At 55.7% G+C, this 14,512-nt stretch overlaps 1 protein-coding gene across 3 annotated transcripts in view; it reads left to right on the top strand.

Annotated features, from left to right (window-relative positions):
• Positions 1-13,375, top strand: part of EPHB1 (EPH receptor B1) — a 70,461-nt gene extending 57,086 nt beyond the window's left edge. The window contains exons 9-16 of one of the 3 annotated variants that reach the window (XM_014939735.1): positions 3,464-3,586; positions 4,974-5,318; positions 5,683-5,756; positions 6,043-6,258; positions 8,620-8,769; positions 11,654-11,847; positions 11,964-12,119; positions 12,475-13,375. In XM_014939735.1, the coding sequence (XP_014795221.1) occupies positions 3,464-3,586; positions 4,974-5,318; positions 5,683-5,756; positions 6,043-6,258; positions 8,620-8,769; positions 11,654-11,847; positions 11,964-12,119; positions 12,475-12,583 (1,367 nt within the window). In that variant the 3' untranslated portion in view covers positions 12,584-13,375. Of the gene's footprint in view, positions 1-3,463; positions 3,587-4,973; positions 5,319-5,508; positions 5,757-6,042; positions 6,259-8,619; positions 8,770-11,653; positions 11,848-11,963; positions 12,120-12,474 lie in introns of all 3 variants that reach the window. The other 2 variants (XM_014939731.1, XM_014939734.1) reach the window with 2 other exon arrangements.
• Positions 13,376-14,512: the final 1,137 nt, after the last annotated feature.

The following is a 14,512-nucleotide window of genomic DNA, read 5'->3' as shown; positions in this document are numbered from 1 at the left end:
ATGGGCTGCCCAGGGAGGTGGTTGAGGCCCCATCCCTGGAGGTGTTCAAAAGACGGGTTGATGTAGTGCTGGGAGGTCTGGTTTAGTGATGATGCTCCTTGTTTGTTGTGTGGGTGTCTATTTTTGTCAGTCAGGTTGACAGTTGGATAAGATGATCTTTAAGGTCCCTTCCAACTTAGAAGATTCTGTGATTCTGAGCTTGAAGGGCCTTTTCCTAAGATACCTCTGCGGTTGGTGGGGCTGCTCAGCAGGATACATTGGAGGCGTCCGTTGTGTGTGGTGTGTGCTCAGGTGCTCCTCCAGCTCCCGGCTGGAAATGATAATAAAGCAGCCCAGCAGCAGCTTCAGAGGGTGAGGAGTTGCCACCTGGTGCCCACAGGCTCCGTGCCCTGTCCCCATGGGATGTAAATCCCAATTGTGCTCTCCTAGAGGTGTCTCCCAGGTGCATTTTGCTGCCTTGTGGGAAGAAACCATCCCTGGGGAAAAGGGATGGCTCCAGGATGGGGAAGGATGGCTGGGGAAGGATGGATGAGCGGAGGGGAGGGATGAGGATGGAGCCATGAGCCTGGCAGAGGAAAAAGTGAGGGCTCACAGGGAAGAAAAATGTTTGGAGGCAGCCAGGAGATCCCAGCCAAGCCGGCAGCCACACGCTAGGTCTCTTTTGACCTTCTCAGCTTCATACCCAACCCTCCCAACGTGCTGGAGGGGCTGTGGGGGGGAGGGCTGTGAACCTCCCAGCAAACCATAAACTGTTTTCCAAACATCACCGGGTGGTACTTAAACAAGATGGACCTGTGCTTTCCCTCCCCCTTCTCTTCGCGCTCCTGCACCGTGGGTGGCGGGGGAAGATTTATTTGATGCCTGATGGCTCAACCCATGCTGGGCTGCAGGTGGACTTTTTTTTTTTTCTTTTTTTTTCCCCCTGTTTTGAAACAATTGCCCACCCTCAGGCACCCCAAAACCCTGGGTGTTCAGCCCAGGTTGGTTTTTAAAGCCGGGCGACGTGAGGATGGGGCACGGCAAAACCCTTTCAAGGTTAGCGAGCCTCCAGGCGCCGGGTGATTGCAGATGCTCGAGCAAAACAGGTGGGAAATTTGTGGCGAGTGACTAATGGAGGTAACGAGAGCATCCTCTGGAACAAATCACCCCTGTGTTTAGCAGCACAGCAATTACGGCCTCCCCCATCCCTCCCGGGAACCCCCCCGCCGGGGATCGCTGGCTGCCTGCTGTCGGCAGGGGACTACCCCGGGGGGGGGGAAAAGGGGGGGGTTTGGGGTGAGATGGGGTCTCTCAGGTTGTAATTTCTCATGTTTTATCTCTGCCGCTGTTTCATAGGAGCTTTGGGGTAGGGGAAATAGGGAGATTGCCCTGTTGGAAGGTTTTTCTCTGTCCCCATGGTATTTATTCCCAAGGGGAAACGGTGTCGGGCAGGAATCCAGCGCTGGAGTTGGGGTCGTGGTCCCGAATGCTTTGACTGTGGAAGAGTGATAAAAAAATTTGCCACCTTCTACAGAAGTGATAAATGGCCTAATCCAGTTTCTGGGAGTTCTGGGGTGGTTTTTTAGAGTGCTCTCTTTGCAGGCAGGCTCAGCGTGGGCTGCTTTTGACTCTGCGTTTTGGGACCCGGCATTTCACCCAGCCTTCGCCGAGGCTGAGGTCGGTAGAGAAGAGTAATGGGTTTGGGTGCCCTGATCCCCCTTATTTGGATGGGATGGGGATTAGGGAGAAGCTGAGCCACGGACAGACCCTGGGGCTCATTAGAAGGTGTTTGAAAACCCGCCGGTGTTGACGGTGGGCAGGAAACTTTGGCGTAATTGTCTCCTTTATTTCTTCAATATTTTGATCAGTGAGTCAGTCTCGGTTACGATCCTGTAAATCCCTTTGTAATCCTGGCTGGAGCATCAGCTGCTCTTGTAAAAAAATTTATGGGGCAGTTAAAGTGTATGAGACAGAGCCGTAAAGGGATTTATGAACTGGGAGATGCACAGATGGCTTCATTGCAGCCTTCCGTTCTGCGCCCTGCTCCCAGGCGCAGAGCTTTTGCCCCAAATGCCCCTTTTGGGGGGGGGGGACGAGGATGCTTCTGCCTGGTTCCTCCCCAGCCCCGGGGGCCCTGCAAGCACCAGCTGGGAGGCTTTTGTGCTCCTCCTCCCGAATTACTCACCGGCAAATTTGCAAAGGGCCACGCAGAGGCGATGCCGTGGTCTGTGTTCTCATGTGGATCGTATCTAGAAAGGCTTCAGGAAGCACCAGCATGATGGGATCGAGGTCCTTAACGGTGTAATCAAACCCTGTTAATCACAGTAATGCTGAGGTACCTCAGGGAGGAGGACCAGTTGGTGGTGTCCCTCCCGGTCTCCTCCAGGGATGACCTTGAGGGGCTGCTGAGCCACCCCTGGTCCCCTTTTTGGGTGAGGAACGGCTGAGCCTCCAAAGGGGACACCACAGCCCCTCTTTGGGACCCCCCTGAGGGACCGTAGTATCATGCTGGCACCTGGCTGAGCCCTGGGGACAGCGGTGGCCACGCTGCCTCGTGGCCATGCCCTGCAAGCCCCAGGGCATCCAAACACGATGGCTCCAAGCCCCAGTTGGGGGGATGTGGGGGGCTGTTTTGGTTTGTCCCCCATCTGAAAAGGGCAAGAGATGCTGGCTGCATCTCCCTGCGGCATGGTTTGTCCCCCATCTGAAAAGGGCAAGAGGGGGGGCAAGAGATGCTTGCTTCATTTCCCTGCGGTGGGGACCCCCCTGAGGGACCGTAGTATCATGCTGGCACCTGGCTGAGCCCTGGGGACAGCGGTGGCCACGCTGCCTCGTGGCCATGCCCTGCAAGCCCCAGGGCATCCAAACACGATGGCTCCAAGCCCCAGTTGGGGGGATGTGGGGGGCTGTTTTGGTTTGTCCCCCATCTGAAAAGGGCAAGAGATGCTGGCTGCATCTCCCTGCGGCATGGCCAGATCCTGCTGCCTCTCGTTGTCCCCACAGGCTTGTCAGGGAGGCCAGCAAAGCTGTCTTTTATGGCTCCAGACAGGTTGTTGGTTATAATTGCTGCACTCTGTCAATTTAGTAGCGGCCACAAAACTATCAGAGGCCTTTTTGGGTAAATAAATATTTCTTCGCTAACACGTGGAGCCTCGTAAAGCCCTCCCCGTACCGCCAGCTAATTGTAGGTCAGGTCTGTAACTGCTCCCCGTCAGCGAGGAGGAGGAAGAGGAAGGATAACGGAGGAGAGCAGAGGGCAGAGAGGAAGAAGAGGGGGTGCAGGGGAGTTTTGGGTGGAGTAGGGCGACCAAAGAGGACAATAAAGGTGTTTGGAGGAAGTGTAGGTGAGCACAGCAATAGCCACTGTCTTAATGGGTGTATGGAGAGCATGAGGACATGGGGATCTCCAGTTCTTGGCCACGGAATTTAATTGCTCTTGGTTTTCTCCCCCTTTTGCCATCGCTCCCAATTTCCCCACGACAAGGGTCTCCGGGGATGAAGATCTACATCGACCCCTTCACCTACGAGGACCCCAACGAGGCGGTCCGAGAGTTCGCCAAGGAGATCGATGTGTCCTTTGTGAAGATTGAAGAGGTCATCGGAGCAGGTGGGTCTCACCATCCCTCTCTCTCGCTCCTGCCTGGCCACGCACCCACCCGGAGCAATTTTCTGGGGGTGCACACCTGGTCCTTCACCAGGAAAGCCTCAAGGAAGCCTTGATACATCAGGTTTTCCTGGGTTTCTGGTGGGCTAGGGTGGGCACGAGGTTGGTTTCTGCTCTCCGAGTTCCTCTGAGATGGGAAAGGCTCCAAGAACATATTCTCTGGGTGACTGCGGGGCCTCTGGGGGTTTCCTAATTGCCTTTTCCATGAGATAACAAGGAAAAGCCAGATCTCGCTCTAATCTCTGCCATATTCCCATACATATGTATATATGCATGTATCTCTATGTCATCTGTACTGCTTTTATTGCCATTTTTAAATAACCGTGTCGCGCTCCTGGAAGAGAAAGTGAGAAGCTGGGGGGGGGGAAGCTGCAAACAAGCCATGAGCTGGTTCGGTGGGGATCAAGTTCAGCGATGGATCAGCCATCCTTTGCTGCTCATCAAGGCAAAGTGGCTGCAAACCAGGCTTAAACGTAATCCCCCCATGGGCAAATTGTGCCTCAGTGCAGGAAAAGCTCTCCCTCCGAAAATGAGAGGGTGCTTTCTCTGGGTTTTAAGTCAGAGGGCAACAATGAGAACGGCCCAATTATCTTCCATTCCAAGGTAAGTGAGGTGCAAGAAGGCAACTGAGATTATTGGCGCCAACACCTTAACGTTTGTGAGTCCAACCCCCTGCCAAAGCAGGTCCACCCCGAGCAGGTCCCACAGGAACGTGTCCAGGTGGGGTTTGAATGTCTCCAGAGAAGGAGACTCCACCACCTCCCTGGGCAGCCTCTTCCAGGGCTCTGCCACCCTCAAAGTGAAGAAGTTCCTCCTCATGTTTAGGTGGAACTTCGTATGTTCCAGTTTTTGCCCATTTCCTCCTGTCCTGTCACTGGGCACCACTGAAAAAAGCCTGGCCCCATCCTCCTGACACCCACCCTTGAATTATTTATAAGCATGAAACATTGTCCTTAAACAATGCATTATAAGCATTAAACAGAGTCCTTAAACACTGACGCTCTTGCTCTGCACATCCTTCTCCTGGGGGTTGGCAAGAGCAGCCCCAGCTTCTGCTTCTGTCGGTGCTGGGCTCTGCCACCTTGGAGAAGGTTGCGAAAGCCCAAACGCGTCCTCGGCAGCAGAAATTGCCCCTTTTAAAGAGAACAGGGGAGTGGATTTATAGAGGAAAGCGCTGCTGAAGTGTTAACCGGCTGACGTTTCTCAGCTGGTTGGTTTGGAGACCAAAGCTCTCAAGGTGCCGTCACTCTTTGCAATGCTTTATGTGGAGGAGGAGGAGGAGGAGGAGGAGGAGGAGGAGGCGGCAGCGGATGGTCTCTTGCACTTGCAGGGGAGTTTGGAGAAGTGTACAAAGGACGCCTGAAGTTGCCCGGCAAGCGGGAGATCTACGTGGCCATCAAAACCCTCAAAGCTGGCTACTCTGAGAAGCAGCGCCGGGATTTCCTGAGCGAGGCCAGCATCATGGGGCAGTTCGACCACCCCAACATCATCCGCCTGGAAGGAGTGGTGACCAAAAGCCGACCCGTCATGATCATCACAGAGTTCATGGAGAACGGGGCCCTGGACTCCTTCCTGCGGGTAAGGCGAGGTGGGGCCGGGCGGGCTGATGTTCAGTGGTGGGATTTGGGAGTGAGATGTTGGCATCCCATCCCAGGTGGCTCAGGAGCTGGTGGCAGTGTGCCCTACACACCCCAAAACACATGAAAGCGCTGCTGAAGTGTTAACCGGCTGACGTTTCTCAGCTGGTTGGTTTGGAGACCAAAGCTCTCAAGGTGCCGTCACTCTTTGCAATGCTTTATGTGGAGGAGGAGGAGGAGGAGGAGGAGGAGGAGGAGGCGGCAGCGGATGGTCTCTTGCACTTGCAGGGGAGTTTGGAGAAGTGTATAAAGGACGCCTGAAGTTGCCCGGCAAGCGGGAGATCTACGTGGCCATCAAAACCCTCAAAGCTGGCTACTCTGAGAAGCAGCGCCGGGATTTCCTGAGCGAGGCCAGCATCATGGGGCAGTTTGACCACCCCAACATCATCCGCCTGGAAGGAGTGGTGACCAAAAGCCGACCCGTCATGATCATCACAGAGTTCATGGAGAACGGGGCCCTGGACTCCTTCCTGCGGGTAAGGCGAGGTGGGGCCGGGCGGGCTGATGTTCAGTGGTGGGATTTGGGAGTGAGATGTTGGCATCCCATCCCAGGTGGCTCAGGAGCTGGTGGCAGTGTCCCCTACACACCCCAAAACACATCTTTAGGTGCTGGCACACCTCTGCTTTAAGCCGACAGGGCAGGGCCGTTGGGTAGTTCTCTGAGGAGGTGCAGCATCCTCCCAAGGTTGGAGGTGAGCGGCTGTGGTCGCGCGTTTGGGGTCTGCACGCTCATCCCTCGTGCCTGTTCTTCTCCATGGGCAGCAAAACGACGGGCAGTTCACGGTGATCCAGCTGGTGGGGATGCTCAGAGGAATCGCCGCCGGGATGAAGTACCTGGCGGAGATGAATTACGTGCACCGAGACCTGGCTGCCAGGAACATCCTGGTCAACAGCAACCTGGTGTGCAAGGTGTCGGACTTCGGCCTCTCGCGCTACCTGCAGGACGACACGTCCGACCCCACCTACACCAGCTCCTTGGTAGGTACCTCTCATGGGATTTCATCTTGCCCAGCATCTCCTCTGCCTGCCCCGCACCCACTGCCAGGTGGACCTGGGAGAGAGGTGCTGGACGTACACCCCAGAGCCTCCTGGTGCTGGTGGGAGCATCTCAGGAGGGTTCCCACCATGTAGGCTCGTGGCCTGGAGACCCGGTGCTGGTGGAAGCATCTCAGGAGGGTTCCCACCATGTAGGCTCGTGGCCTGGAGACCCCGGCTGTGCTACCCACCCATCATCCTCTTTTCCCTCCTTCTTCTTCCGGCCTTTTATGAGTTTTCTGCCTCTCTCCTCCCTCCGAGCACCTTTCTGTCCCCAGCAGTTTCCAGATAAGCTTCTTCTCCATCCTCAGCACCATCATCAGGAAGGTGCCTGGAGGAACCCACCATGTAGGCTCGTGGCCTGGAGACCCCGGCTGTGCTACCCACCCATCATCCTCTTTTCCCTCCTTCTTCTTCCGGCCTTTTATGAGTTTTCTGCCTCTCTCCTCCCTCCGAGCACCTTTCTGTCCCCAGCAGTTTCCAGATAAGCTTCTTCTCCATCCTCCGTGGAGGGAAGGTGCCTGGAGGAGTCCCTGGAGAGACCGGGAAGGGGAGACAAGGAGATCACAGCATCTCCTGAAGGCACAGCCAGGGCGTTTTAACTCCCCCTTCCTCCAGCGCTCCAGGTCTGGTCTGCCTTTTCGCTGCTGGAAACTTGTTCCAGGCATTAATTAAAGAGCCAGGCTTAACGGGAGCTCCCCTGTTCCCCAACCGCCCTTCTCCTCCTTAATTAACTCATTCCTGGGTAATGGCAACCCCACTGTCCCCTTGCTCCTCGCCGCCCTTGGGGACCCTCCAGCCCCACCTTGCCATGGCTCAGCTGGCTCACAGGACCCTTGTTGGTGTTCAGGATGAGCAGAGGAGAAGGGGATGAGGATGACATGTTTTTGGGGCTGATTTTGTGTTTTGGCCCCTTCTGCACCCCCTCTCTCTTCCCTCCCCTGCTCCCGGGGTGTTCCTCCCCCCTGCCCCTCCTGCAGACACCCGTCATTTATGATTTGTTCAAAGCCCCCCGGGCAGTAGCTGCTGGGCTGAAGGCATGGAGTAGCCTTTCCCCACCTTTAGAGATAAAAGAGATTCTCTCATCTGTGTTTTTATTTAATTTAGGCCATAATAGATCTCCCCGGCAGCTGGGAAATGATGCTGTGCCTGCGATTACATCACTCTGCCTCCCACAGCAGGTTTTTAGCTCTGGGGAAAAGGCAGGGGAAAAACAACCTAGCAGTTAATTTCTCCATTTGTGGTTATTCAAATCACTTTTTTTTTTTTTTTTGCCATTCATCCTTCAAGAGCAGCTGACGCTTTCGTCGGAAGGGCTATGGAAAACAATTGCTCTAAAGGATTTACCCTGCCTGTCTGTGCTTTTCCTCCCTCCCTTGGCTTTTTTTTTTCTTTTTTTTTCCTTTTTCTGTTATTTTAGTGGTGTTTACCCAGGGAGCAGCCCCTCTGTCCCTGCTGCCCCTCTGTAGCATCCTTGCACCCTCCTTCCTGCTCTGCCAGGAGCTGGGACTCCAGCTCGATGGGGCGGCTTGAGATGCCCAACCTGATTTGGAGTTTTGAGGAGAAACGAGGAGGGCTCTCTGCTGCCTTTAGCAGAGCAGATGAAAGGTGAAACTTTCCTTATTCCAGTGCTTTCCAGGTCTCCTTTGGAGCTTAAGGGCTCCAAAAGTGAGCCTGCAAGGACCTTCCAGCAGCTGTGGCAGCCCAGGTGATGCTGTGGAGGATGCTCTTGGGTTAGACCTTGTTTCCGTTGAAGACCAAGGGATGGAGATACCTCTGGCTCCTTACCTGGGATGAGCACTAGTGTGTTGTCCTGCATAACCCATGTCACCTCATGGCTCCCTGGGAAGGGGCTTGGGGACAGGCCACCAATGTGCAGGCTCCTGCAGGGCAGCCGGAGTGGGGAGGTGTCATTTTGGGGGTGACACCCTGTTGTTTTGTTTGGGCAATCCCTTTTCATGGCTCCCTGGGAAGGGGCTTGGGGACAGGCCACCAATGTGCAGGCTCCTGCAGGGCAGCTGGAGTGGGGAGGTGTCATTTTGGGGGTGACACCCTGTTGTTTTGTTTGGCTAAGACCTTCTGTGCCAGTAAATAGAGAAAGAGAGATAAAAAATCAATTCACGGAGGTGTTTTTGGCTCCTGCCTTCCTTGTCCCACCAGGTACCTCCTGCCCCCTCCTCAGCGTGGTCCCCAGGGACCGGTGGCCCTTGGGTTGTGTGAGATGGCTCCAACCCTGATGTCTGGGCTCCTCTGCCAAAAGGGAGCTGTTTCTCAGCGACCTCTCCCTCTTTTTTTTTTCCATAGGGGGGGAAGATCCCTGTGAGGTGGACGGCGCCGGAGGCCATCGCTTATCGCAAGTTCACCTCGGCCAGTGACGTCTGGAGCTACGGCATCGTCATGTGGGAGGTGATGTCGTTCGGGGAGAGGCCCTACTGGGACATGTCCAACCAAGATGTAAGGACTGGGGGTCATCCACGAGGTTTTGGGGGTTGAGGGGGGATGTCCCAAAAGAAATCCCTGCTGGAAAGGGCTTTCTGCTCTTTCCCGGAACCTCGGCGGCCTACTGGGACATGTCCAACCAAGATGTAAGCACTGGGGGTCATCCACGACGTTTTGGGGGTTGGGGGAGGATGTCCCAAAAGAAATCCCTGGGAGAAAGGGCTTTTTGCTCCTTCCCGGAGCCTCGGTGGCACTTGGCTTTGGCCATGAAAGAGGCTGGTGAAGGGAGAGGAGAGAAAATAGGGGAAGAAAATCCAGTGGGCTGGTAATTGGACTTCAGCAAGCTGCCGGGGCGCCTTTGAAAATGTTCAGAGGGTTTGCGAGCGGGGAAAGAGCTTTGGTCGTCGGGACTGCTGTTACTCCGGTGCCGGCCGAGTTAATGAGTGGCGGCTCTCCGCCGGGAGGGACTGCGGCGCCGCCGAGCATCAGAGCAGAGATTAACCTCCCCGAGCACCCGGCTCCGCGTGAGCCCGGAGCTTCTCCTCCTGCTCCCTTTGCCGGCGATCAAACGGGGCTGGCAGCGCCGGCAGCCGGGCTCGGGGAGGGGAGAGGAGAGGAGAAGAGCAAGGGGGGGTGGCTCACGGGGGTTTTTATTTCGCAGAATCAGTCTTCTAGGTTGGGAAGGGACCTTAAAGATCGTCTTGCCCAACTGTCAACCTATTTTCTTTTTTTTTCCTTTTTCTGTTATTTTAGTGGTGTTTACCCAGGGAGCAGCCCCTCTGTCCCTGCTGCCCCTCTGTAGCATCCTTGCACCCTCCTTCCTGCTCTGCCAGGAGCTGGGACTCCAGCTCGATGGGGCGGCTTGAGATGCCCAACCTGATTTGGAGTTTTGAGGAGAAACGAGGAGGGCTCTCTGCTGCCTTTAGCAGAGCAGATGAAAGGTGAAACTTTCCTTATTCCAGTGCTTTCCAGGTCTCCTTTGGAGCTTAAGGGCTCCAAAAGTGAGCCTGCAAGGACCTTCCAGCAGCTGTGGCAGCCCAGGTGATGCTGTGGAGGATGCTCTTGGGTTAGACCTTGTTTCCGTTGAAGACCAAGGGATGGAGATACCTCTGGCTCCTTACCTGGGATGAGCACTAGTGTGTTGTCCTGCATAACCCATGTCACCTCATGGCTCCCTGGGAAGGGGCTTGGGGACAGGCCACCAATGTGCAGGCTCCTGCAGGGCAGCCGGAGTGGGGAGGTGTCATTTTGGGGGTGACACCCTGTTGTTTTGTTTGGGCAATCCCTTTTGTGCCAGTAAATAGAGAAAGAGAGATAAAAGATCAATTCATGGAGGTGTTTTTGGCTCCTGCCTTCCTCGTCCCACCAGGTACCTCCTGCCCCCTTGTCCCACCAGGTACCTCCTGTCCCCTCCTCAGCGTGGTCCCCAGGGACCGGTGGCCCTTGGGTTGTGTGAGATGGCTCCAACCCTGATGTCTGGGCTCCTCTGCCAAAAGGGAGCTGTTTCTCAGCGACCTCTCCCTCTTTTTTTTTTCCATAGGGGGGGAAGATCCCTGTGAGGTGGACGGCGCCGGAGGCCATCGCTTATCGCAAGTTCACCTCGGCCAGTGACGTCTGGAGCTACGGCATCGTCATGTGGGAGGTGATGTCGTTCGGGGAGAGGCCCTACTGGGACATGTCCAACCAAGATGTAAGCACTGGGGGTCATCCACGACGTTTTGGGGGTTGGGGGAGGATGTCCCAAAAGAAATCCCTGGGAGAAAGGGCTTTTTGCTCCTTCCCGGAGCCTCGGTGGCACTTGGCTTTGGCCATGAAAGAGGCTGGTGAAGGGAGAGGAGAGAAAATAGGGGAAGAAAATCCAGTGGGCTGGTAATTGGACTTCAGCAAGCTGCCGGGGCGCCTTTGAAAATGTTCAGAGGGTTTGCGAGCGGGGAAAGAGCTTTGGTCGTCGGGACTGCTGTTACTCCGGTGCCGGCCGAGTTAATGAGTGGCGGCTCTCCGCCGGGAGGGACTGCGGCGCCGCCGAGCATCAGAGCAGAGATTAACCTCCCCGAGCACCCGGCTCCGCGTGAGCCCGGAGCTTCTCCTCCTGCTCCCTTTGCCGGCGATCAAACGGGGCTGGCAGCGCCGGCAGCCGGGCTCGGGGAGGGGAGAGGAGAGGAGAAGAGCAAGGGGGGGTGGCTCACGGGGGTTTTTATTTCGCAGAATCAGTCTTCTAGGTTGGGAAGGGACCTTAAAGATCGTCTTGCCCAACTGTCAACCTATTTTTGACAAAAATAGACACCCACGCAACAAACAAAAAGCAACACCGTCACTAAACCATACCTCCCAGCACTACATCAACCCGTCTTTTGAACACCTCCAGGGATGGGGCCTCAACCACCTCCCTGGGCAGCCCATTCCAATGCCTGATAACCCTTTCCATGTCAAAATTGTTCCTAATATCCAGCCTGAACCTCCCCTAGTGTAACTTGAGGCCATTTCCTCTTGTCCCATCACCTGTGACTTGGGAGAAAAGACCAATCCCCACTATTCTACCCCCTCCTTTCAGGGAGTTGGAGAGAGCAATAAGGTCTCCCCTCAGCCTCCTCTTCTCCAGGCTGAACACCCCCAGCTCCCTCAGCCTCTCCTCATAAGACTTACTCTCCAGACCCCTCACCAGCTCCATTGCCCTTCTCTGGACCCACTCCAGCCCCTCGATGTCCCCCTGGGTAGGGAGCCCAAAACTGGGCCCAGCCCTCAAGGTGGGACCTCACCAGTGCCCAGTCCAGGGGGACCATCACCTTCTAAGTCCTACTCCCCACACTGTTCCTGATTTTCCCCCCACTCCATGAGACCTCTGAGTCCCACCTTCCTCATCTCCCCCTTTTCTCCCCAACTCCTTGTCCCCCCCACCAAGGTCATCAACGCCATCGAGCAGGATTACCGGCTCCCGCCGCCCATGGACTGTCCGGCCGCCCTGCACCAGCTGATGCTGGACTGCTGGCAGAAGGACCGCAACACCCGCCCCCGCTTCGCCGAGATCGTCAACACCCTCGACAAGATGATCCGCAACCCGGCGAGCCTCAAAACTGTGGCTACCATCACCGCTGTGTGAGTCCCACCTCAGGGCTCCCCGAGCGGCTCCACCTCTATGCACTGGCTGGGGTCTCGCCTGGTGGCCCCTCGGGGCCACCCGGGCTTGTCCCCAACGCCGTGTCCTCTTGCAGGCCTTCTCAGCCCCTCCTCGACCGCTCCATCCCCGACTTCACTGCCTTTACCTCAGTAGACGACTGGCTGAGCGCCGTGAAGATGAGCCAGTACCGGGACAGCTTCTTGACCGCTGGCTTCACCTCCCTGCAGCTGGTTGCCCAGATGACATCTGAGTGAGTTGGGTGCTGGGCCCCAAAACTGGGTGCTGCCTGGGGTGCTTCGGGGCTGCAGGGAGCTGGGAAGGTCGGTTCAAGGCAGCTGCAAAGGAAGGGTGTGAGCATCCATCACACTGGGCAGCAGAAGGAGGTCTAGAGGTGGCCACGTTGACCATCTGGGGGCCAACATGTGGGCGTCTCTTGGTCCCACCTCACCCCCGGTGATGCTCACAGAGCTACGCTTGGGTTCTTTGGCTGTTCTTCTGCTGAAAGGCATGGACCAGCTGAGCTTCCATCCCTCAGCAAAGCAGATACAACCGACCGTCAGCTGCCCACTGACACTCCTCTGTCTGTCTGTCTGTCTGTCTTCCAGAGACCTCCTGAGAATAGGGGTGACTTTGGCTGGGCACCAGAAGAAGATCCTGAACAGCGTCCAGTCCATGCGAGTCCAGATGAGCCAGTCACCGACCTCGATGGCATGACGTCCCCTTGTTCGACGGGGAGGGGACGGGGAGGGCACGCAGCGGAGGTGGGAGGGGAGGAACTGAGGGGCACCCCCCGTTGGGAGAGGTGCCACCGCTGCCCGGGGACCGTGACCGCAGGCGAAGGATGTTCCTGGGACTCATCTCTTAACTGGTGACTTCCGTTCCTCGCCAACAGAAGCACACTTACCGATGTCACGGGGAACAGCGTATAAATACCTATAAATATGTACAAATCATATATTTAAAAAAAACAAAACAAAACAACACAAAAAAAAAAATGAACACAAAAAAACAATGAAGACAAACCAATGCGCGTTGGGGGAAGCAAACCCAAACCCTCGAGACCAGACTCCAATCCCACCACCCGTGAGTGAGCAGTGGTCGAAAACTGAGAAAGGAGGAAAAAAAGGGGGGGCTGTTGGGGAAGGGAGAGGCACGAGATGGAGCGGCCCCCGTCTGGAGAAACCACCTTCCTTTTCTTTTCTTCTTCTTCTCCCTGCTCCCCCTGCTCCCCTCCCCTGCTCATGGACCATGGGTGGAATGTCCTCGGACGTCTCCGCAGCTCCCTGCCCTCCTGCTCTCCGGCAACTACCAAAGGACTTCGCTGACCACTGCATGGGGGATCCGACTCAATCCAGTTAATGTCTTCATATTGAAGAAGAGATGTACCTTCAATAGAAAAAAAAACCTTGGGGTTTTTTTGTTGCTTTTTTTTTTTTTTTTTTTTTTTTCTCTTTCGCTTGCATTTTTTTTGCAAAAAGCAAAAAAAAAAGAGGATTAAAAAAAAAACAAACCAACGAACAAACACGCAAAAACGATTATAATAATAATCCATCCTGGAAAATGGAAAGAGGTGTCCCCGTGTGTGTGTGTGTGTGTGTGCGCTCGTGCGCGTGTGTACCTTGTCAACTTTACTGTGGACTCGCTGCCTGTTTGTAGGTGAAGATCACCCACCCCTGAGACCAGCCGGTTCCCAGCCCCCTGGGAGAAAGAGGGGGGGACCCCGGGGACCCCCGGGAGTGGGAGGGAGTGGGGAAACCCCCCGATGACGATGACGGCGAGGCGAGCGCTCCGGATGGGGATGGAGGACGGCCGGCGCGGCGGGGACGGGACCGGAGGAACCTCTACGTGGTGGTGACTGGCTTGGTGACCGCTGGAGAAGGAGGAGAGATGCTCTGGGAAACAGACTGCTAAGGCCTCCAGAGCCTCGGTGGAAGATGGCTATGGAGGACTTTTTATTCCCCCACCCCCCACAAAACCCCCCCCGTCTTGCGGACCTAAGGATTTTGATACCGATTTACGGACTTTTGGTTGCACGGCTTCAGAGGTAGGTCCCTTTGTCTCGTCTGTCCATCCATCCATCCATCCTCCTCCTCTGTATTTTTCTGCTGGCTTCCTCTCCCGCTGAACGCTTTCCCCGTGTTGTTTAATTTCATTCTTTTTTTTTATTTTTTTTTTTTGCTCTCCTTTGCAAATTGATCTCGCTAAAATTGCTGGATGCGTGTCAGTGTTTACACAGAATATTGTAAGACTGGGCAATCTAACTTCCCTCTGCGCCGGGAGTTTATAAAAATGAATGAACTCTTAATCAGGCTTTTACTTAGGCGGTTCCGCGCGGGCTGTAACGATCCGTCACCGCGCTCCGGCGGGCGCCGCGCTTGGCAGCAAGTGGCACCCGGGTGGCAGGGGAAGCGGTGGCACGGGCAGGTTGCCCAGATGTGCCTCGGGGGCTACCGGTCCCCACCATCATTTGGTGGCCTGGTGCCTCCTACGTGTGCAAGGAGCCCTCTGTCCTCCTCACGCGTCCATCCTCGCCATGGGGATGCCCCACGTCCATCCGTGGTGTGGAGATGGCCTCATCTCTCTGCGCCGTGGGGATGCCCGTGTCCATCAGTGCCATGAGGGTGCCTCGTGTCTACCTCTGCT

This window comes from Calidris pugnax, unplaced genomic scaffold, assembly GCF_001431845.1.
Source record: "Calidris pugnax isolate Ruff unplaced genomic scaffold, ASM143184v1 scaffold37, whole genome shotgun sequence".
Taxonomy (NCBI): Eukaryota; Metazoa; Chordata; class Aves; order Charadriiformes; family Scolopacidae; genus Calidris; species Calidris pugnax.
This window is presented reverse-complemented; position numbering and strand designations above follow the sequence as displayed.